Source organism: Antechinus flavipes, chromosome 3, assembly GCF_016432865.1.
Source record: "Antechinus flavipes isolate AdamAnt ecotype Samford, QLD, Australia chromosome 3, AdamAnt_v2, whole genome shotgun sequence".
Classification (NCBI taxonomy): domain Eukaryota; kingdom Metazoa; phylum Chordata; class Mammalia; order Dasyuromorphia; family Dasyuridae; genus Antechinus; species Antechinus flavipes.
In genome coordinates, this window is record NC_067400.1 from 625,802,170 (window position 1) to 625,824,855 (window position 22,686).

General features: G+C 33.7%; 1 protein-coding gene across 1 annotated transcript in view; it reads right to left on the bottom strand.

Moving 5' to 3' along the window:
* LOC127557629 (sodium-dependent phosphate transport protein 3-like) overlaps positions 1-22,686 on the bottom strand; it is a 48,863-nt gene that overhangs the window by 9,901 nt on the left and 16,276 nt on the right. Inside the window, exons 3-6 of the mRNA XM_051990941.1 lie at positions 17,498-17,679; positions 3,147-3,380; positions 2,972-3,059; positions 2,603-2,689 (exon numbers count right to left, since the gene is read on the bottom strand). Coding sequence (XP_051846901.1) covers positions 2,603-2,689; positions 2,972-3,059; positions 3,147-3,380; positions 17,498-17,679 — 591 coding nt within the window. The remainder of the gene's footprint in view (positions 1-2,602; positions 2,690-2,971; positions 3,060-3,146; positions 3,381-17,497; positions 17,680-22,686) is intronic.

Genomic DNA, 22,686 nt, shown 5'->3' on the forward strand with positions numbered 1-22,686 from the left:
TCTATTAGCATATGTTTGGAATTTCTCTTCTCTCAGGTAATGCTGGCTCAATGCTTGGGGATGAGAGAATGGTAGGTAAGGATAAGGGAGTGGAGTGAGAGAGGGGAGAGAACTTCACTTGGCCGCAGGATGGAGAGGAGAAAGTGTGGACTCTAGAATCAAGGAAGGATCCTTGGCAAAACCCCTGATAGTTTTGTCCATCTTCTTCACTCTCCCCTTAAAGACCAAGGACTTTTGCTTATCCTGACTCTAGTTGATTCTGAGGCCTCCAGGGAGATTTCTAATCGATTTCAATCACCTTTGATGGCTCAGTCAACTCCAGTGGTTTACTATTTGTAGTGGTCAGATTATTCCTCAAAATACTACTTTGGATAGTCTTCTCCTTTTCACTATCCAAATGATAGTCTTCATCATTTGCCTTTTGAACATTTCAAATTTGATGATCTGGAGTGATAAAAATAAAATAATTCTAAAATATATATATACATATGTATATATGTATATATATATAATAGTTCTAAAAATAGAACTATTATCTTTCCATCTAAAGCTTTCTTTTCCCCAAACTTCTGTTTTTGTAGAAGGGGACCATTATCCTTCCAATCTCTTGGGGTTGTAACCTTGGTATCATCCTGAACTCCTAATTCTCTCTCCCCACATGTGCAATTGTCAAATCTTAAGATTTTTAGCTTTACAATATTTCTTTCATCTAAACCTTCTTTCCACTCATACAGATACCACCTTAGCTTAGGATTCATCAACTTTATTACTGTAGTAATAGTAGTCTCCCTTCTTCAAGTCTTTCATAATTCCAGGCCATCCTACACATTTCTGCCAAATTGATTTTTATTTAAGTTTAAATCTCACAATGAGTCCCCTATTCAGATAACTACAATGGCTTCCTTTTGCATCTGGAACCAAATTTGAATGCCTCTGTCTAGCATTTAATGTCCTATGCAATATTTTCTTGTAATGAGCTGAGGCTTGAGCTGATGCACTGAGGTCCCAAGCACATGAGGCTAAATAATAAGTGGACCATATTCTATTAATATATAAGCTTGGAGAAAGAATGGCCCCCGCCCATTCTTTGTGCAAGTTCTGATGTGTTGTATAGGAAATTACAATTTTGGTGGGTGGAGGCAGGGGAGTGGAAAAGGAAGGGGAAAGAGAGACTTTTTGCACTGCCATTGCAACGGTTTGCTCAGCTCAGATCTCTCTCTGTTAGCTGGCTTCCTGTCGCAGCTGCCCATATTGCTATTGCAATCTTTCTTGCCCATATTGCTATTGCAATCCTTATTCATCTCTTCACTTCAATAAATATTGAAGATTTTTCCCTTAACCTGAATTCCTGACTCCAGCTGATTTTAAATACGCGGTCATTACATTTTCTAAAACAACAATTTATAGACTCATTTTATATTACTTTCCTTCTATCCATTCTGCATATATACCAGTGTGCCTCATGGAGTTATTCTCTTCCTTAATACACAACTCAAGCACAAACCTTTGCATAAAACCTTTGTTGATTCCCCCAACTACTACTAGTGTTTTATTTCCATTATTATTTTATATTTATCTATGTTGCACATATTTGTAATTATTCACTTTATATTTATTTATATAATAAATTAAAATGTAAGATCTCTTTGAACAGGCATTGTTTTATTATTTGTACTTGTATCTCTAGCACCTAGCATATTGACACAACAAAAACTTGATTGATTACAAGCAAAATTTAAATGCTTTAAAATTTACTCTTTTATGCCTGAACGCATACATTCAGTCCAATAAGATGGGTTAGCATTGTAAAGATATTGTCAGGAAACACTGTGTTTTCCAGAACTAAGGCCCAGAAAACGCAAGCTGTGCCTTGAACTTGGCATAACAACAATCCTTTGCATTCAGCTTCTGGAACTTATGGTCTCTAAGCTTTGGCAAGCATGAAGAGGTCCAGATATGAAATCCTACCATGAATAAAATACTGAAGAAGAAAAAAGCCTCTCCTGTCCCAAGAATAACATCAAGTGAACATCTAGCCAAAAAAAAAAAAAAGATTTCTAGAACTCCAAAAAGACTTTAAAAATCAAATGAGAAGATAAAAGAAACATTTGTTTCAAGAATTAAGAACAATTCAAGAAAAAGCAAGATGATTATGAAAAGAATCTAGTTGATTAATTAGAAAAGGAGATCCAGAATCTTAAGGATAAATATGATTCCTTTAAAACTAGAATTGAGCAAGGGGGAGCCAACAAAGTCATAAGAGACCAAGAAGTAATAAAATAAAATATAGAGAATGAAAAAAAAAAAGAATGTGATATATCTCACAAGAACAACAACTGATCTGGAGAACAAATTAAGACAAAACATAAGAACAATTGGACTACCTGAAAATTACTACAACAAAAAAGAATGTCAATATAATAGTACGAGAAATAATTAAAGAAAATTGTCCTGAATTGTGAAAATAAAAGGGCAAAATAGAAACAGTTAAAATCCACCTCTCATCACATGAAAGAGTCCATATGAGGAAAATTTACAAGAACATCATAGTTAAATTCCAAAACCCAATGGAAACATTTAGATTTGAGGGGAGATAACTTACCAAAGATATAAAAGATGTATGGCCAACCTAGGGATTGACAGATGAATCCGCCCACAAGGAGGACAGTGAAGATCCCTAAAATTGCACCTGAGCAGAAGACAGCAAATAAGTTGTGAATTATGGTATTGAAAGCTAAATTATTATGCTGACTGTAGGCCATTGGACAGAGGAAAAGTGAGTAATGGACATTTTAAAGTTATACAATATTTAAGGCAATTAAGAGAAAAATACACAAATATTCAGGATCCAGGATTCTTCTCCTATTTATAATCCTATTTTAAGGAGTCTCTTTTTTGTTACATCACAATAGAAGACAGTGATAAAGAAATAAGGAAATGTAACACAGCTACCACAATTTAGACTTCTTACCAGATGAGGTAATGCTACTTATTCTACTCCGTTCCAGTGGCGGAGCCCATTTCACCCAGAAAGATGGTGAAGTTCCAAATTCCATCCCCTGAAATGATGATACCATAATTTTTTAATCCCTAAAGAAAGTTGAGGAACACTACATGCTAGTTAGGTTTAGCACATATCTTAGTACCTGGGCCATGCCCTGGGCTGTCCTTGTCAGAATTATGTAAACCATTCCTTGGGCTGCTGCTAATGGTATTAAGAAGCTGAGAACTGAGGAGATGAACAATCCAATCATGAATATTTTTCTTGCTCCAAGCACTCCAGCGAAATACCCACTTGGGGTTAATGTGATGATTTGACCATATGTAATAGAACTGAGAATTATTCCCTGAATTTCTGGACTCCAGTCATAAACAGGGACCTGCAAGACAAGGAGATATCATTTCTAAGTGGTCCATGTAGGAATTGCAATAGTTTTATCAGTGCTGGAGAGGACCAAATTGAACTATAATTGCAGTATAAGAGAGACATCTTTATGTAATGAAAGGAAGGCTGAACTTTGAATCAGAGGAGCTGGGTTTGAATTTCAGTTCTGTTATTCTGCACCAGTGAATTTTCATATTTCTTCATTTCATATTCTTTGATATTCCACATTTGGAAATGAAATAGTTGCATTTGGTCATATATAAAGTCACTTTCAGCTCAAAATTCTGTTGGCTTCCATTCCCATACAACAAGGGGACTCTTTCCACTCTTCCTCCACATTTTAACAAACACATATTAAATGATTCCTACAGGAAGATGACATGAGTTGTATAGAGAAAGAAAAAGAAAAGAGAAGGCAATGTTAAAGGAAGAGTGGAAAGGAGAGTGGAGTTATAAAGTTACAGAAAGCATTCTAGAAAAGTTGACACATTAAGAAAAAGTAGAAAGATATTGTAAGGATGAAGATCATTCCAATCAATTATCCCATTCCACTTAAAGTGGAAAATATTATGCTTTAATACCTCAACTATATAATAAAAATTCTTTATTGAATCAATAGAATCATAGGCTTTAGACTAAGATTGGGAAAGATATAGATGTAGATGCCATTAAAAGCCATTGGATGACCTAGAAGTGGATGTTGAATAAAAGGGATGTTTGAATTAGTTGAGAAAGTGTGGTCAAGTCTATGGTTTATCTATAAAGTAGCAGAACATTTTGGGAGCCAGGGATTCAATCATTCAGCACTTAATGGTGCAGGTCTCCAGCCAAGTTACTGTAAAGGAATTATTGGGTAGGAGAAGGCTCCTCCCCTCTTCCAGAGTAGTATTTCATGAATCTCAGAGGATTTGAAGTTTTGAACTTTTCATTATCATCCTAGTAGTATGGATCTAGTATATACATCAGAAGCTAAAACTGGATCTAGTATATACATCAGAAGCTAAAACTCTTATTCTGTGTCAGGTACTGTAGTAAGTGATGAGGATACAAAAAAAAACAAACAAAAAACAGTCCCTGCCTTCAAGGATACTACAATTTAATAAAGGATACTACATGAAAACTAATACACACACACACACACACACACACACACACACACACATAAAACAAACTATATACAGAACAAATAGGAAATTAGGTAAGGCACTAAAAGTAAGTGGAGTTGGGAAAGGTTTTCTGTAGAAGATGGGCTTTTAGTTGGGGCTTAAAAGAATCCAAGGAGGTCATTAATTGTCCTGAATGAAAAAAAAAAATACTCTAGCCATAGAAGACAGCCAGAGAGAATGCAGGGAGCTGATCAGTGGAATGTTTTGTCTATAGAACAGGATAGTAGTGTTGCTGAATTGAAGAGTATGTTTTTGGGAATATAGTGTAAGAAGACTGGTAAAATAGAAAAGGACTAGATTATGAAGAGATTTGAAAGTCAAACAGAGCATTTTGTGTTTGCTCCTGGAGATATCAGGAAACCACTGGAATTTATCAAGTAGGAGAATGACTTGAGCAGACATACATTTTAGGGAAATTACTTTAATGGTCAAATAGAGAATAGATTAGAATGGGAAGACACTAGAGACAAACTTATCTGCAGATGATTACAATAATCAAGACATGATTGATGAGGGTTTGTACCATGTACCATGGTGACAGTGTCACAGGAGATAAGTCAGCATATTCAAAACATATTAGAAAGATGAAATTGATTGCTCTTTGCAAGAACTTGGATATAGGAGTTGTTTTATATAAATTTTTCTCCTGGTTCTACTCACCTTATTTTTTAAATTTATTTTTTATTAAAGCTTTTTATTTTCAAAACAAATGCATGGATAATTTTTCAACATTGATCCTTACAAAACTTTGTGTTCCAAATTTCTCCCCTTCCTCCCACCCCCTTTTTTAGATGGCAAGTAATCCAATATATGTTAAACATATTAAAATATATGTTAAATCCAATATATGTATATATATTTATACAATTATTGTGCTGAACAAGAAAAATCAGATCAAAAAGGGAAAAAATGAGAAAGAAAACAATGCAAGCAAACAACAACAAAAAGAGTGAAAATGCTATGTTGTGATCCACACTCAGTTCCCATAACCCTCTCTCTGGGTGTAGATGGCTCTCTTCATCACAAGTTCACTAGAATTGATCTAAATCATCTCATTGTTGAGAAGAGCCCCGTCCAGCAGAATTGAACTATAACCTTGGTGTTGCTGTTCTACTCACTTCATTTTGCATGAGTTCATATACGTCTTTCCAGGTTTTTCTGAAACCATTCTCTTCATCATTTCTTACAGTAAAATATTATATTTTATTCATATACTGCAACTTGTTTGCCCATTGCCCAATTGATGGCTTCCCTTCAAGTTTCCAATTCTTTCCCATCACAAAAAATATTTGTTATAAATATTTTTGTACATATGGGTCATTTTATAATTTCTTTTATTTATTTATTTGAGGTATAAAACTAGTAACTTTATTTATTTGGAGTATGGAGTTAGTAACATCATCAAAGTGTTATGTACAGCTTAATAACTTTTGGGAGCACAGTGTACTTATTTCTCATAATCTCCATCTGATTTGCCATTTCCTTTTTTTGCCATCTTAGTGGGATATGAGGTGATAATTCAGTTTTAATTACTATATCTCTAATTATTGAAGATTTAGATCATTTTTTCATATGATAATTGATAGTTTTGATTTCTTTCTCTGAAAACTGCCTTTTTACACCTTTTGACTTGATCTGTTGGAAAATGGCTGTTATTCTTATACATTTGACTCACTCTCTATGCATTTTAGAAATGAGACCTTTAGCCTCATTTCTAAAATATATAGAGAATTGACTCAAATTTATAAGAAATCAAGCCATTCTCCAATTGATAAATGGTCAAAGGATATGAACAGACAATTTTCAGATGAAGAAACTGAAACTATTCCTAGTCATATGAAAAGATGCTCCAAATCACTATTGATCAGAGAAATGCAAATTAAGGCAACTCTGAGATACCACTACACACCTCTCATATTGGCTAAGGTGAAAGGAAAAGAAAATGATGAATGTTGAACGGAATGTGGGAAAACTGGGACACTGATACATTGTTAGTGAAACTGTGAATGGATCCAACCATTCTGGAGAGCTATTTGGAATTATGCTCAAAAAGTTATCAAACTGTAGTGTTACTACTGGGTTTATATCCCAAAGATATCTTAAAGGAAGGAAACGCACCCACATGTGCAAAAATGTTTGTGACAGCTCTTTTTGTAGTGGCAAGGAATTGGAAACCGAGTGGATGCCCGTCATTTGGAAAATGTCTGAGTAACTTATGGTATGTGAATGTTATGGAATATTATTGTTCTATAAGAAACGACCAATAGGATGATTTCAGAAAGGCCTGGAGAGAATTACGTTAATTGATGCTAAGTGAAATGAGCAAAGCCAGGTGATCATTATATATGACAACAGTCTATATGATGATCAATTCTGATAGATATAGCTCTCTTCAGCAAGGAGATGATTCAAACCATTTCCAATTGTTCAGTAATGAAGAGAACTATCTACATCCAGAGAGAGGATTATGAGAACTGAGTATGGACCATAGCGTAGCATTTTCACTCTCTTTGTTGATATTTGCTTGCATTTTTGTTTTCCTTCTCAGGTTTTTTTTTTCTTTCTAGATTGGATTTTTCTTGTGCAGCAAGATAACTATATAAATATGTATACATATGTTGGATTTAACATATATTTTAACATATTTAACACGTATGGGACTACCTGCCATCTAGGGGAGAGGATGGGGGAAGGAGGGGAAAATTTGGAACAGAATGTTTTGCAAGGGTCAATGTTGAAAAATTATCCATGCATATGTTTTGTAAATAAAAAGCTATAATAAAATAATAAAAAAAGAAATGAGACTTTTATCAGATATTTTCCCCCATTTTGTTGATTTTGTAAAATTATTTTAGCTCTTATCATTCTCTTCATCTCCCATTTAGTCATGAACTTCTGCTCTACTTATAAGTCTGACAGGTCATTTCTTCCATCCTCCACTAACTTCCTTAAGATATGACCCTTTTCCTCTTAATTATGCACTCATTTGAGCTTACCTTGGTATATGGTGTGAAATAGTGACCTATATCTCATTTCTGTCAGACTATTCTCCAGTTTTCCTAGTAATCCTTTTTAAAATAATGAGTTCTCACCTCAATAGCTAGGATCTTTAGGTGTGAACTTTGTGTATGTGTGAACTGTTACACTGATCAATCTCTGTATTTGTTACTCATTACCAAATTGTTTTGACAATTACAATTTTATGTTTAACTTGAGATCTGGCACTGTTGAACACTCTTCCTAGTTCTTTTTTTTTTCAATTGATATACTTGATGTCCTTGAACTTTTGTTCCTACAGATGAATTTTAAAATTGTTTTTCCTAGTTCTATGAAGTAATTTTTGGTAAATTGATTAAATGAGTAAATTATTAAATAATGTATTGATTAAATTAATTAAGGTAGTATTATAATTTTTGTTCTATTGATTTGAGCTACCCATGAGCCATTAATATTTTTCCAATTATTTAGATATATCATTATTTGTGTGGAATATTTTAGAATTGCATTCATATAGTTCCTGTGTATTATTTTGACAGGTACTGCCAAATATGTTTTTCCTGTGAAGAGTTATTTTAAGTGAAATTTCTCTTTACATCATTTCCTGATAGGTTTTGTTAATAATATGCAGAAATGCTGTTTATTTACGTGGTTTTATTTAATATCCTGAAGCTTTGTAGAAGTTTTTTAATTGTTTAAATAATTTTGGTTAGTTTTCAAAATAAACTATTTTATTATCTGCAAAAAAAAAGTAATAATTTAATTTCCTCTTTATCTCAATATATTCCTTCCATTTTTTTTCTTGTCTTAATCTTTTTGGTTTTTTGCTACAGCTATCATTTCTAGTACAATATCAAATGATGATGATAATAATGGATATTCATAATGCACCTTTGATCTAGGTTATCACCATTATACTTAATACTTTCTCTTGGTTTTAAATAGATACTACGTATCATTTTAAGAAAAACTCCATTTGTTCTAATGCTTTCTAGTGATTTTTAACAGGAATGGATTTGCATTTTATCAATTTTTTCCATCTAATTATATAATTATATGACTTCTATTTGTTTTGTAATTTATATGGTCAATTATGCTTATAGTTTTCCAAATATTGCATTCTTGGTGTATTTCCAACCTGGTCATAATATATGACTGTTGTGTTATGTTGCTATATTCTCCTTGCTAATATTTTATTTAATCCTTTTGTGTCAATATCTATTAGACACCTTGGCCTATGGTTGTCTTTCTCAATTTTGACTCTGTGGTTTAGATATTATATTTGAAGTATAGAAAGAATTTGATAGGATCCCTTCTTTACTTGTGTTTTTTTTTTCAAATACTTTATGGAGCATTGAAATTAATTGCTCTTCAAATGTTTGGAATAATTCACATGTAAATATCTGACCTTTTTTTTTTCCCCTTGGAGTTCATTTATAAATTTATTCAGTTTCTTTATAAAGACAAAGTAATTTATGGACTTTATTTCCTGTTGTGTTATTCTGGGCAATTTGCATTTTTAAACTTCATTTAGATTGTCATCTTTATTTTTATATAGTTGAGCAAAATAGCTCCTAACAATTGTTTTAGAGTTTTTGATAGGTTGTGAATTTGCCTTCTTCATATTTCACATGAACAATTTTTCTTTTTTCTTTAAAAAAAAAAACAATTTAACTCATGGATTTTTATTTTACCTTTAAAATAAAAGCTTCTAATTTTATAATCCACTTTTTACTTTAAATTTTGTTAATCTCTCCTTTGATTTTCTGTTTTCAGTATGTTTTTTTGTTGTAGCTGTATTTGTTGATGTGGTTTTAAATTTTTTTAGTGTGAAAGAGGTAAAATTTTCCCCTGATCCCTTCTTTGGCTGCATCTCACACATTTTTGAATGTTGCCTTATTGTTGTCATTTTCTTTACTGAAATTCCTTATTATTTATATAATTTGTTCTTTGGCCTACCTTTTCTTTTGGGTTATTTGATCTTCACTTCAAAGACTTTTTATTGAATTAAGTAAAAGATGAATGAAATAATTCTGCTTTTCTATATTTGTGAGGTTTTTATGCCTAATATAGAGAAAATTTTGTGACTTTACCTCATACAGCTGAGAAATAGGTATGTTCCTAATGATTCTAATATCCTAATATTTTACAGAAGTTTATGATATTTAACATTTCTAAAATTATAATTAGATCCTTAACTTCCAGACTTTTGGTTTGATATTATTTAGTCCAAGAAGGTCAAATTGAAGTTTGCTCAGTATATTTTAATATTTCTTTCTATAACTCATTTAGTTTTTCCTTTAAGAATTTAGCTGCTTAAATAACTGTATGGCCATGTATACATATATTGTATTTAACTTATACTTAAACATATTGAACATGTATTCGTCAACCTGCCATCTGGGGGAGGGAGTGGGGGGGAAAAGGGGAAAATTGGGGCAAAAGGTTTGGCAATTGTCAATGGTGAAAATTACCCATGTATGTATCTTATAAATAAAAAGCTATAATAAAAAATAAAATAAAATAAAATGTTTGCTCATATATTGATAAAAATAATTTAGATGCTTTGCTATTTGATGCATAAATGTCTGATATTGATATTAATGCATTGTGTATGTGGTCTTCTAACAAAATCTTTCCCCACTTAGCTCTTTTTGTTGTTGTCATTCAGTAATATCCAATTCTTTCTGACCCTATTTGGGATTTTCATGGTAAAATCCTGGAATGGCTTGCATTTTCTTATCCAGTTCATTTCACAAATGAGGAAACTGAGACAAACAGGGTTAAGATACTTGCCTAGGCATTTACATAGCTAGTAAGCATCTGAGACCAGATGTGAACTCACAAAAATGAGTCTTCTAATTCTAGGCCTGGCATTCTACTCACTGCACTATCTGGGTGAGCTATTTTTAGGTCTATTTTTGCTTTTAGTTTGTCTGAAATCATGATTGCTACACCTTTTTTACTTCCATCTTTTTTAAACTTCAGATGAAGCGCAATAAATTCTGCTCTAGCACCTCATTTTAATTTAGAATGTTTCTTTCTGTTTCAAGTGTTTCTTCTAAACAAGATATTTTTGAATTCTGGTTTCTAATGCATTCTACTGTTTTCTTATGTTTTATAGTTTCCTCCCAATCACATTCATAGTTATGAGTATTACCTGCCTATTTTCTCTCTATCCCATTCTCTTACACTTATCCTCTTTCCCCCCATTGCCCTTACTTTTAATTCCTCTCCTAATCTATGCTAACTTTTGTTCTTCTCTTTCCACTTCCCTTAACCATTTCATATATTTCACAAGTTTTTGTACATATTTATTGTTCTCTCTTTTAATCAGTTCATTTGAAAGCAAGACATCATCTATTCCCTGTCCAGTTCTCCATCCTTATTGTATTAAAGTTCTCTTTGCTCATCCCATTAATGTGAGATAATTTTCCCCATTCTACCTCTTTCTCCCCTTTCTCTCTTACATTTATTTTCTCTACTTATTCTATTCTTCCCTAGAAATCATCTAAATATAATAGAATCACATTCAGGGCCTCTGTCTAATTAGAGTTCTATGACCCCTGATAATGAAGTTCTGATAAGCTATATGTACCTTCTCCAAAATACAATAAAATACAAATTACTTCCAATGTGCCAAGCATTATGCTAAGTATTGGGCCTACAAATAAGAAAAAAGAAAGAGAGCCGGAATTTATAATCTAATGGGAATTACAAAAAAGGAAGCTGAAAAGCATGGGTGGAGGCATAGAGAGTATCAACTGCCTGGAAATAATGATAATGCAGTTGAGATCAAGCAGGAAGAGAAATGAAGAGTTTGTTGAACTTTTGGGCACCCTTTGATGGGAAATTGGGGGAGGGGACTTTTACTTTTCTCTCTAGCCCTCCAATCAAAAGAACAAGACAACTGAAGGTACGGATGAAGTGTGAGTACCCAAGTACCAAAGCAATCTCTTGGTGATGAAGGTTGGAAGGGATGGAGAATGGTGGAGTGCTAGAGTTGAAAAGAATCAATGAAACTGGAGGGAAAAGGAATAGCTGCCTGAGCTCCTGGACTCTCTTTAAGGGAAGCTTTGAGAGAAATTTTTTTGTTCTGTTAGCAGTCCTAATCATATAAAAATGTAATCAGTTTAATTGTGTATAGTTCCTTATGACTTCTCACTCATATTTACCTTTTTATGGTTCTTTTGTCTCCTGCATTTTTGTGCCTTATTTCAACCTCAGTTTTGATGATTTCCTTAGAATTCTTTAAAGTCCTCTATTTCATTAAGTATTCATTTGCCCCCTGTAAAATTGTGCTCATTTTACTAGATAGGTTATTTTTAGTTGGTAAGTCTTTGCCTTAGAATATCATATTCCAACTTTACTCCTTTATACTGGTTGCTATTAAACTACATGTGGTATTGATTGTGACTCGGTATAGGTTTTTTTCTGGATACTTGCAGTATTTTTTCTATGATCTGGGAGCTCTGGATTTCAGTTACAAAATTCTTGGAAGTTTTCATTTTGAGGTTTCCTTCAGAAAGTGAGCAGTCAATTCTTTCAATTTCGACTTTTCTTTTTGCTTCTAAGATATATGGATAATTTATCTTAAATTATCTTCCCTTTACTTGTTTTCTGGATCAGTTGATTTTCCTATGAGATACTTCACCCCCCCCCCATTTTTTTCAGTCTATAAACTTGGTTTTATTATTTTCCTGTGTTGCATGGAATCATTTGCTCCTATTTGACCTGTTCTAATTTTCAAGGAATGACTTTTTTAGTAAAGTTTTAGTCTTCTTAATCCAAGCTACAAATTCTTTTTTCATATTGTTGTGCCTCAGTTTCCCTAATTGTACTGCTTCAGTTTCCCTAATTGTCTTGCCTCAGTTTCCCTAAATTGTTCTGTCTCAGTTTCCCCAAATTGTTCTGCCTTGGTTCCTTGAATTGTTCTGCCTCAATCCCCCTGGTTGTAACCCCTCTTCCTGACCATTAGGACTGAGATAATTAGGGCTGTAGATGGCCACTCTGATATTCCAAAAGAATCATAAAACTCCAGATGTCCTATTTCAGATATCTAATTGGTATCCTCTATCTCCAAGCTTCAGACTTTCTGGCTCTAGCTGGACATCTCCTTTACTCCCAGTTTATCAAAATTTATGGTCCTATCCCCCAACCTGTCAGAATCAGATTGATAGTTCCTTCTTGGAGATTCCCACTCACCAGAGTTTGGACTCCACCACCCTGTCTTTGTGTACCATGATAGCTTAAGAGCCACATATATCTATTTCATTGGAAACACACATTCCTTGCTGATGTTTAAGCTGATGCTGAAGCTAATGCTGCTGAATGCTTTGAGACATCAGCCCAGGGACTTAAAATCTCTCCCTCTCAGAAATCCAAATAAAATAGTAAAAACTCTCTAATCTCTATCTTGCCTCAATTTCTCCGGCATTACAATATTTTTTTCTTCACCCACTCTTATCCATTTTCCTATCCTTTCCTTTCCTGCTCTCATTTGGTATTTCTTTTTTTGCTGAGGCAATTGGAGTTAAGTGACTTGCCCAAGGTCACATAGCTAGGAAGTATTAAGTGCCTAAGATCTGAGGAAGTGTTAAGGTGCCCTGACAAAGTTTCTTCTAATCTATTGTAAGGTGTTCTTACAATCAATGTTTGCTCAGGGATACCTTGGGATCTCTCTTTGATTCTTTGCTTCCTGTTTTTGTTCCCTGCTTCTTTTCATCACCAGGCATTGTAATGCTCCCTGTCACCACTAATGGCATGTTCCTGTCGTGACTCTTTCCCCAATATCCACAGAATTCTGGATCCTTAAGCCACCTTGGGCCGTAAAAAAATAATTCACTGTGCCTTCTCCTTGATTCTTCCAATCAGAGTTCAGGTCCTCCTGACTTCAGGGCTGCTGTTCTATCCACTGTGTCACCTAGCTGCCCTTCTCATTTGGTTTTTAAAATAATTGTTTAATTTCTTTTTTAATTTTCCTAGCAATTTTTATTGAACTTGTGTCCAAGTGCATTGGGAGTGGGTGGGTGAGACTTTGCTTATAGATTTTTTCAAATTATTTTCTTTTGTATTTTATCTTAAACTTCCCTATCACCATAAATAAGTTTTTATGATGAGATGATTTTCTTTTTGTTGGTTCATTTATCCAACATACTTGTTGACTTTGGATTTTATGTTAACTCTGGGATGTGTAGGAATATCTAACCTGAGCTTCTGTCCACTTATGTTGTTCTGTTTCTTTTGACAGCTCTAGTTATGCCTTCCAAAGTGGTATGATCATTCCTCTTCTAGCCTGGTCCATATTTCAGTCTACTTCTTCTGATTGGTTGGTTGTTTCTGTTAACTTCTGTTTGCTTCAGAAACTATTGGCCCAATGGGAGGTTTGGCAGTTTAGGGCAATTAAATCATTGGTTCCCCTTTGATACAGGATACTGTAGTCTGCTTCTGAGATCAGAGCCAAACATCTATTGTTTGCCTCCCAGACTTTGTTCCATATTAGAGCTCAATGCTCACAACCAGATCTCTCTACTCTGAATCTATGACCCAGAAATGGGTAGGTAACAGAGCTGCCAGATGGCATCTGTTCTTACAATCAATGTTTGCTCAGGGATACCTTGGGATCTCTCTTTGGTTCTTTGCTTCCTGATTTTGTTCCCTGCTTCTTTTCATCACTAGGCATTGTAATGCTCCCTGTCACCACTAATGGCCTGTTCCTGTCATGACCCTTTCCCCAATATCCACAGAATTCTGTTTCCTTAAGCCACCTTGGGCTGTAAAAAATAACTCACTGTGACCTTTCCTTCATTCTTCCAATCAGAATTCTGCATGGTGCTGTCTCTACACCTTGGTGTGGGAAGTGGGTTTGTTTTGATGATCTCATCTCATCATGATTTCAAGTATCATTTTGACTCCCAGATCTACATATCCAATATTAATTTCTCCCTTGAACTTCAGTCTCATATTATCAATTGCATATCAAATATCTTTTTAATATTTCAACTTCAATGGAACTGATTATGATTTACTACCATAAAATAATCCTTTTTCTAATTCTCTCTATTTATGTTGAGCGAACTTGCCTTTCTATCATCCTAAATTTATGTATTTGAAGGCTTTAATGACTTTTCCCTGTCCTTTACTCCTAATATCCAGCTAGTTTGTTAGTCTTATGGATTCTACTTCCAAATGATCTCTCAAATCCATCAGTTCTTCTACAGTAACATCACCATTATCATAAATAATTGCAGCTCTGACAAAGTTTCCTCTAATCTAATATGATAACCTCCTAATTGATTTCTCTATCGCTTTATCTCTACTTTCTGTATTCTCTCACTTTAAGTTGAAACTAAAATCCTACCTTCCACAAAGAAGCCTTTACCAACCCCTCTTAATTCTGGTGCCTTCCTTCTGTTAATTATCTCCAATTTGTCCAAATGGTAGCTTGTTTGTATTTATCTGCATGTATTTACTTCCTTATTATCTCTCCCATGAGATTATGAGGTTCTTGAGAGCAGAGATTATTCTTTGTCTTTCTTTGTACTCAGTTCTGGAAACATAATTGGCAATTAATAAAAGATTATTGAGTTATTGGCTAATATTTTCCTTGCAAAGATGCCAAAATAATCTTCCCAAACTATTGACGACTATATCACTACTTTGCCCCAAAACATTTAGTACCTTCTCATTGTTTAGAAAGAAAAATGACAGCTTTGCCAGTTGGAATCAGAACCTTTAACAAAGCTAGCTCCAACCTATCTTTTCATCAGTGCTCAAATAATGAGCTAGGTAGTTGAATAGAGTCTGAATTTAGAGTCAAAAAGGCCTGAATTTTAATTCTGTCCTTTACTAGTTACATATTCAATATGTAACCATGGGCAAGTTATTTAACCTGTGTCAACAGTGTCTTCATCTGTAAAATGAAAATAATGATAGCATCATTGTTGTAAGATTCAATAAGATACTATGTAATGAGATATGTAAATAAGATACTATGTAAGATTCAATGAGATACTATGTAAATAAGATACTGTGTAAGATTCAATGAGATACTCTATAATGAGATATATAAATAAGATACTATGTAAGATTCAATGAGATACTATGTAATGAGATACTATGTAAATAAGATACAATGTAAGATTCAATGAGATACTATGTAAGATTCCAGAGATACTATGTAATGAGATACTATGTAAATAAGATACTATGTAAGATTCAATGAGATACTATGCAAGATTCCAGAGATACTATGTAATGAGATACTATGTAAGATTCAGTGACATACTATGAAAAAATGTTTTTCGAATGTTAAAGTGCTACATAAATGTTAACCATCCTTATTATTAGATTATTTCTTCACATGTGTTCCTACTTCATAAACCATATTCCAGTCACTAGTAATTTGTTGAATTCTTCCCTCCAACACAGGCCATTTGCCATTCTAAAATTGCAATTTTTCTTAATCTTAATCTCTCCAAATTTTTGTCTTCTTTCAAGGCTTAGATCAGGATTCACATTATTGATGATTATAAAGAACTAATATTATATAGCATTTATCATGAGCCAGGAACTACCCTAATCACTTTATTCTTGTTTGATTCTTTTTCTTATTTGATCTTTTTTAATCCTTTTTCTTAAAATAAGGTCCTTTTTCTTATTTGATCCTTACAATAACTCTGAGAGGTAGATGTTATTATTAATCTCATTTTGCAGAGGAGGAAATTGAGGCAAATGCAGACTAAGTGACTTGTCCAGAGTCATACAACAATTTTTCCTTGAACATCACTATTGTTTGTACTTTCTCCCTATTCAAATTATCTTCCAAAAACTTCAACCCCTTGCTCCTAATAAAATATAAAGTATGTGATTATTCTCATGGATAAGATGAACATATATGAATCATATGGGTCACAGAATGGGTAGATGGGTATACTCTAAGAATGATTGTTCATAGTTCAGTATTAACTTGATAAGAGGTTTCCAGTGGAGAGCCTCAGGAATCTATGCTTGGCCCTGTGCCACTTAACATTTTTATCTATAAAGACATTGGTAATATGCTCATGAAATTTGTATATGATGTGGGAAAGATAGTTAGCAAACTAGGTGATTGAATAAGGACCTAAATGATGTTAACAGGTTAGAGCACTGTGCTGAATCTAATGGGATGAAGTACAATAGGGATAAATGTAGAGCTTTGCACAGATATAAAAAAAAAAATCTTAACAATGGTAGGATAGGAATAGACCACAACAGCCACTAGGTGTTTTGAAAAGAATTTTGGAGTTTTACTGGACTGCAAGCTATATAGGAATCAGGAGTGTGAAATAGCAGCCAAAAAAAGCCAGTGGAAGGAGGAAAGGGAATAAACATTGATATAATGTCTATTACTTCAAGGCACTGTGTTAAGCACTTTTTACAAATATTATCTCATTTGATATACATAATAACCCTTAGCAATAGATGCCACAATTATCCTCAGTTTACAGTTCAGGAAACTGAGGCAAATAGAAGTTAAGTGATTTCCCCAGAGTCACACAGCAACTAAATATAGGGGGCTGGATTTGAAATCAGATATTCTTGACTGTACCACCAATTGTCTAATAATGTAATGATGAAATATTTTACTTCATTAGAGGGAAGATCATTTCTAGAATGAGGGAGTAATAATCTCATTGTATTTTTTTCATTTTAGTCTTCACCAAAAGTATTGCTTTCAATTCTAAGGCCCATGGTTTGACATTGATAAACTGAAGAGTGACTAGAGCAGGACAAACAGGATGGTGAAGAGCCGTAATTTTGTGATATATTAGTCTGTGTAGTAGAGTCCACCCTTCCATTGTATCTGTATGACTTCTAGGGCTTAATACAATATCACATATGATAGAAAAAATACAGGATTTTGGAATTAATCAATCAATGAAAGAAGTTTGATCTGTCATCAACTTACCCCTGCATCTGGGGTGACATCAGACTGCCCCTTCATGGAAACATTGGTCTGATTAGATTGGCCTGTACTGTTCACCATGGCAACAATGGCAATACTCAGACTCAAATTTTGTGAGGTAGTTACAAATAGACAGAAGTGTATGATGATTGCCAGACCATATCTTACTGACCAGAATCCTGGAACTGGAGAACAAATAAAGAGTTATTGTGCTAATAGTCTCTTTAGACTAAAATATTTTAGTAAGGCCTGCATAGGGCCATTGTCTTTCTGTTTTGTCTATTGTTTGTCACGGGGATTTGAACAGAATAGTATAAAAGGCAGTGGTTGGCAGGGCAAATATTGGATTGAAATAGATCCCAATAGAATATCCTCATCACCCAATCATCCTCAACCAAACCGTACCAATTATTCTGTACTTTTTTCACACTGTAACTATGAATCTCATCCCTTTGCATTCTCTTTTCTTTCAAGACTAATTGTTTTTCATCCAGCTAAACTGTTTCTACTCCATACCTTTCACCATTGCCATAACCCCTGCCAAGATACATTCCTATACACCTGCTCTGGAGTAGACACATATTATGTACACATATTATAAAGAGACAAATAAGCTATAGATTATGGAGAAGAAGTGAATTTGAACTTGGATATAAAATATACCTCTTGCACCTTACCCTGATACTCAAATAATTCTTTTATTGATTGACAGTACTAGAAATGCTAAAATTTTTATTCATCATATACTTATTGTTATACTTATAGTTCACAGGGATAGCCTCCCCCAACTTATAGGGAGTAAATCTCTTCAGGAGTGTTTCCTTCAATTTTAGAGTACTCCATGTATGCTGTGAGTCCACAACCCTAAAAATTATACATGAGTCCTTGTAAATGTATTTAATTTTAAATAATGAGACAGCACACAATTCACTCAAAATAAGAGGTATTTGGTAGAATGGCAGATATAATGAGAAAAGTAGCAATAAAACATTCATCCATAAACATAGGTGACCTAAAATAAACACAAGAAACATGGTGGAGACATAGAGATAAAAGACATGGAAAGACATACACACGGGAGCAAAATTGGTTAGGGAATACATGTGGAGGGATGTACAAATGAGGAATACATGTGGTCATAGAACAGCTATGGTGAAAGCAGACACACAGAAGATGAATTCATATAAAAAGACCACATAACAAATTTCTTTTTATGTGTTCAGCTCCTATTGACATTAATCTCATAATCTTCATTCTTTTAGTCACTAGATACAGGGAGATATTCTTGTAGTCTCCAAAGCATGCTGCTGCTGCTGCTGCTCTCTCTACAGAATATTGTTTTGTCAAACATCGCTCCATTGGGTGCTGTTCCACCATTGGATTCTGCTTATCCTTTGTTGCATACTTACTCTACACTATCTCTAACTTCTAGATCACCTAAAATCTTGGCTATGATGCTGCCTTTATTTTTATCCAGATATTGTGGGAAAGGGAGGAAATAACTTGTTCCAAAACCATCAGACACCCTGGCCCCAAATCCAGATTCTGAAACTTCTCATTTGTCAAGCAAGAGGTGATCAAACCCAAGCACAAACCTCTTTAGGCCAAAGAATGTGTTTTTTTCAGCTATTAATTTCCTTAGGTTTCTTTTTTTTTCTTTAAAAGATTCTTCCTGAGAAGTGGTTATTGAAGTTTTTCTTGTAGATTTCAAATGAGAAGTGACCCAGTTCCTCTTTGATCAGGGATAAAGGTAGGATTCCAGCAGATATATATCTATAGATTCAGAAGTGGAAGGAACCTTAAGAGCCCATCAAGCTTAACACTGTCATTTTACATGAGAAAAGTGATGATTAGAAGTTGAAATGGTTTGTGGAATTATTAAATGCCTGGTTGGGATGTGAATCTAAATCTTCCTAACTTTCAAGATCTGGTAAATTACATGATGTTTCCTATTGCCCATAATTCTTTACTCTCCACTAAACTTATTCTCTCCCTTCATGTAACATGAAAAATTTCCTGAAAACACTAGAACCTGAGAAAGATGCTTATATTTTGAGAGTACATAGACTATTATTCACTGGGAAAAAATGAAAAAGGAAAAGGAAAAGAATAACCTGGAAAAGGAGGTTTTGAAATAGTGAAGAGGAATTTTGAACACAAAGAAAAGAGCAAAATCCAAAAAGAATAAAATATAACAACAATAATAGCTCAGATTTGTATAGTACTTTTGAGTTTACCCAATGTTACTTTCACATTAACCTTGTAAAGTATTTGCCTATGATCACACAGCCACTAAGTGGTACACCTGGACCTTTAACCCAGGTCCTTTGATGCCAAGTACAGTAGTGTTTCCATGTTATCTTATTGACTCACAAAAAAATAGAACTATCATTGATCACATGATTTTAGAATTGCAGTAGATCTTAGAAACCAAGTAGAACAATCCATGTCCAGCAAGAATCTCCTTATATCTCCATTTGGCTTATGCTGGTTCAAATGATCTTAAATGAGAAAACACATCTAATTCATGATATTCATCAGTTTACTAAATATAATATAAAGACACTTTCATTACTTGAACTCAAATTCATCTCTGCAATTTCCATTCAGGTTTATCAATATATTCTCTGGAACAAAATGAAATATATTTAATATTCTAAGTAACATAGTTGCATTGGTCACACACCCAAAAGACATGTTCTCTTATTCAGCAAGAATACCATTGTTACTTCACCTAAACTATATGGAATGATGCTTAGATCTTTTACCAAGTTGGTGGGCCTCCTCCTTATGTTCCCAGGCTTATTGATATAATTCCTAAAATGTGATACTTATAGCTGAACTCAACTCCAAATTTGATTAAAGCAGAGTAAACTAGAGCTATTACCTTCTTAATCCCAGACACTGAATCATACAGAAGAGGGACTAGAGCTCTGTGTCAGAAGGCAAAACTCGTAAAAATGGATAGGTGTTTCATACATGGGGAATTTTAAGGAAAAGTATTCTAAAAATTAGAACCTTTCAAAAGTGCTGGCTCTATAAGGGTATAAGTTTTCTAACTGTATTCTTTCCAACAGAAACTACATGTCTACTTGTTGGAGTTATTATAGAAAATATCTCTTGATAGTTATAAGTTGAAATAGATGTGCCTTGAATTTTCTTCCAATTCTTAAATTCAGTGACTCTATGATGAAGTTAAAGGACATGTTTAGGTTTAGGATATGTGCTATATTATTACAACATAAAATACATAATGAATTCATGAGGGATCCAAATAAAATTTTATGGGAAATTTGCAGGAAAAGAGTGATGGCAAACTCAGAAATAATGGCTATTTGGCAAGATAGGTAACAATTAAGTTAGACTTTAACAAATGGGAAATAATTCAACAAACAGTTGAGATGTTGTGGGGCTTTGTTTAAACACAAGCAAAGTCTCAGAAGCAGAAAAAGGTGAGCTATATAATGTCTAATTTCAGTAGTCTAGATTGGATGAAATATAGTTGAGGTAGAAATTTACTGTGGGAAGCCAGTGAAGCTATAAGAGATCAAGAAATAAAACAAAATATAAAGAATGAAAAAATAGAATAGAATGTGAAACATCATATAAGAAAAGCAGATCAGGAGAATAGATCAAAAAGAGAAAATATAAAAATAATAGGACTACTTGAAAATCATGACCAAGAAAAGAATCTTGATGCAATAATGCAAGAAACAACCCAAGAAAATTGTCCTGAAATGATAGGATATGAGGAAAAAGTAGAAATAGAAAAAAATTCACTGATTACCACCTCAAAGAAATCCTTTGTAGAAAACACGTAAGAATATTATTGCCAGATTTTGAAACTCCCAGAACAAAGAGAAAATTTTGCAAGAAAAAAGAAAAAAACAATATTTTGGAGCTACAACAAGCATTGTACAAGATCCATCAGCAATCCAATAAAAGACCACAGGTCCTGAAATCATATATACCAGTAATCAAAATAATTAGGTCCGCAGCCAAAAAAATCATATCCAGTAAAATTACTTGTAATATTAAATGAAAAAAATCATGTTTTTTAAATTATTTTGTTTTTAGCTCAATAAAAAAGAGAGTCAAAAGAAATTGAATGTATTGCCACAAAATTGAAGGACTTGAGTAACAAGACTGAATTTTAATTAGTAAACAGTAGGGAGAAATGAAATGTTTTCAAAGAGAGGAGGAACATTACCATATTTCATGTGGAAAATTAATCTGATGGTGTTCTGCAAGACAAAGTATAGCAAGACAAATTTAAGACAAACGTCTAGACAAAAGCCTAGAAGTCCACAGGCTGACTAAGAGAGTGCAATTAGTTCAGACAGATAGTAACGATGTCCCTAACTAAGATGATTGCTGTGGAAAAAAGAAGAACAGACTTGGAATCAGAATCAAGAAGATCAGTGCTATCTCTATAATATAAGAAAAAAAGAGAGTGAAGTCAAAGATAACAACAATGGGGAAAAGAAGGAACTGATGCTATTGTCAGAAACACAAAAGTCAAAAAGAGAAATGGAATTGTTTTGAGATGAGATGATAGTACTAGTTTTGGTTGTGTTGAGGTTCGAGTGCCAATGGGATATCCAGGAGAAGAAAGCCTTCTGGGCATATGAAACTGAGGAGAAAAGTCAGCAAAAATGATAACTTTTGCAACTCATTTCAAGAGAAATGATAATTAAAATTATGGGAGTGAATGAGTTTGCAAATGGATAATGATTAGTATAGAAAGAAAATACAGAAAAGAGTATTGGTTAAAATACAAATGAATGGATTTAAAAGATGTTGATGAGGCAGAAGGAGAAATTAGGAACTGTGAATTGAACCAGGAAAGTGTCATGTCTCACAAACCAAGGGACAGGTTTCCAGAAAGAAGGGTTGGTCAATACTGCTAAAGGTTACCAAAATGTCAAGGAGGATGATAAATGAAAGGAAATCACTGGGTTTTTAGGAAGTAATAAATAAAACTTGAGAAAGAAGGAAAACTGGTTCAGAGAAAGATTATCTCATTTTTGTGTTTTTATCTCTACCATCCAAGCAGTGTGTACATAGTACACAACAAGCACATAGTAATGCTTGTTCAATGAGTGAATGATGAATGAAATGGCTTGTCAGAAGTCAGATTCCAAGGGCTTGAGGAAATAATATATGGTGAGAACATATCATCTGGATACATT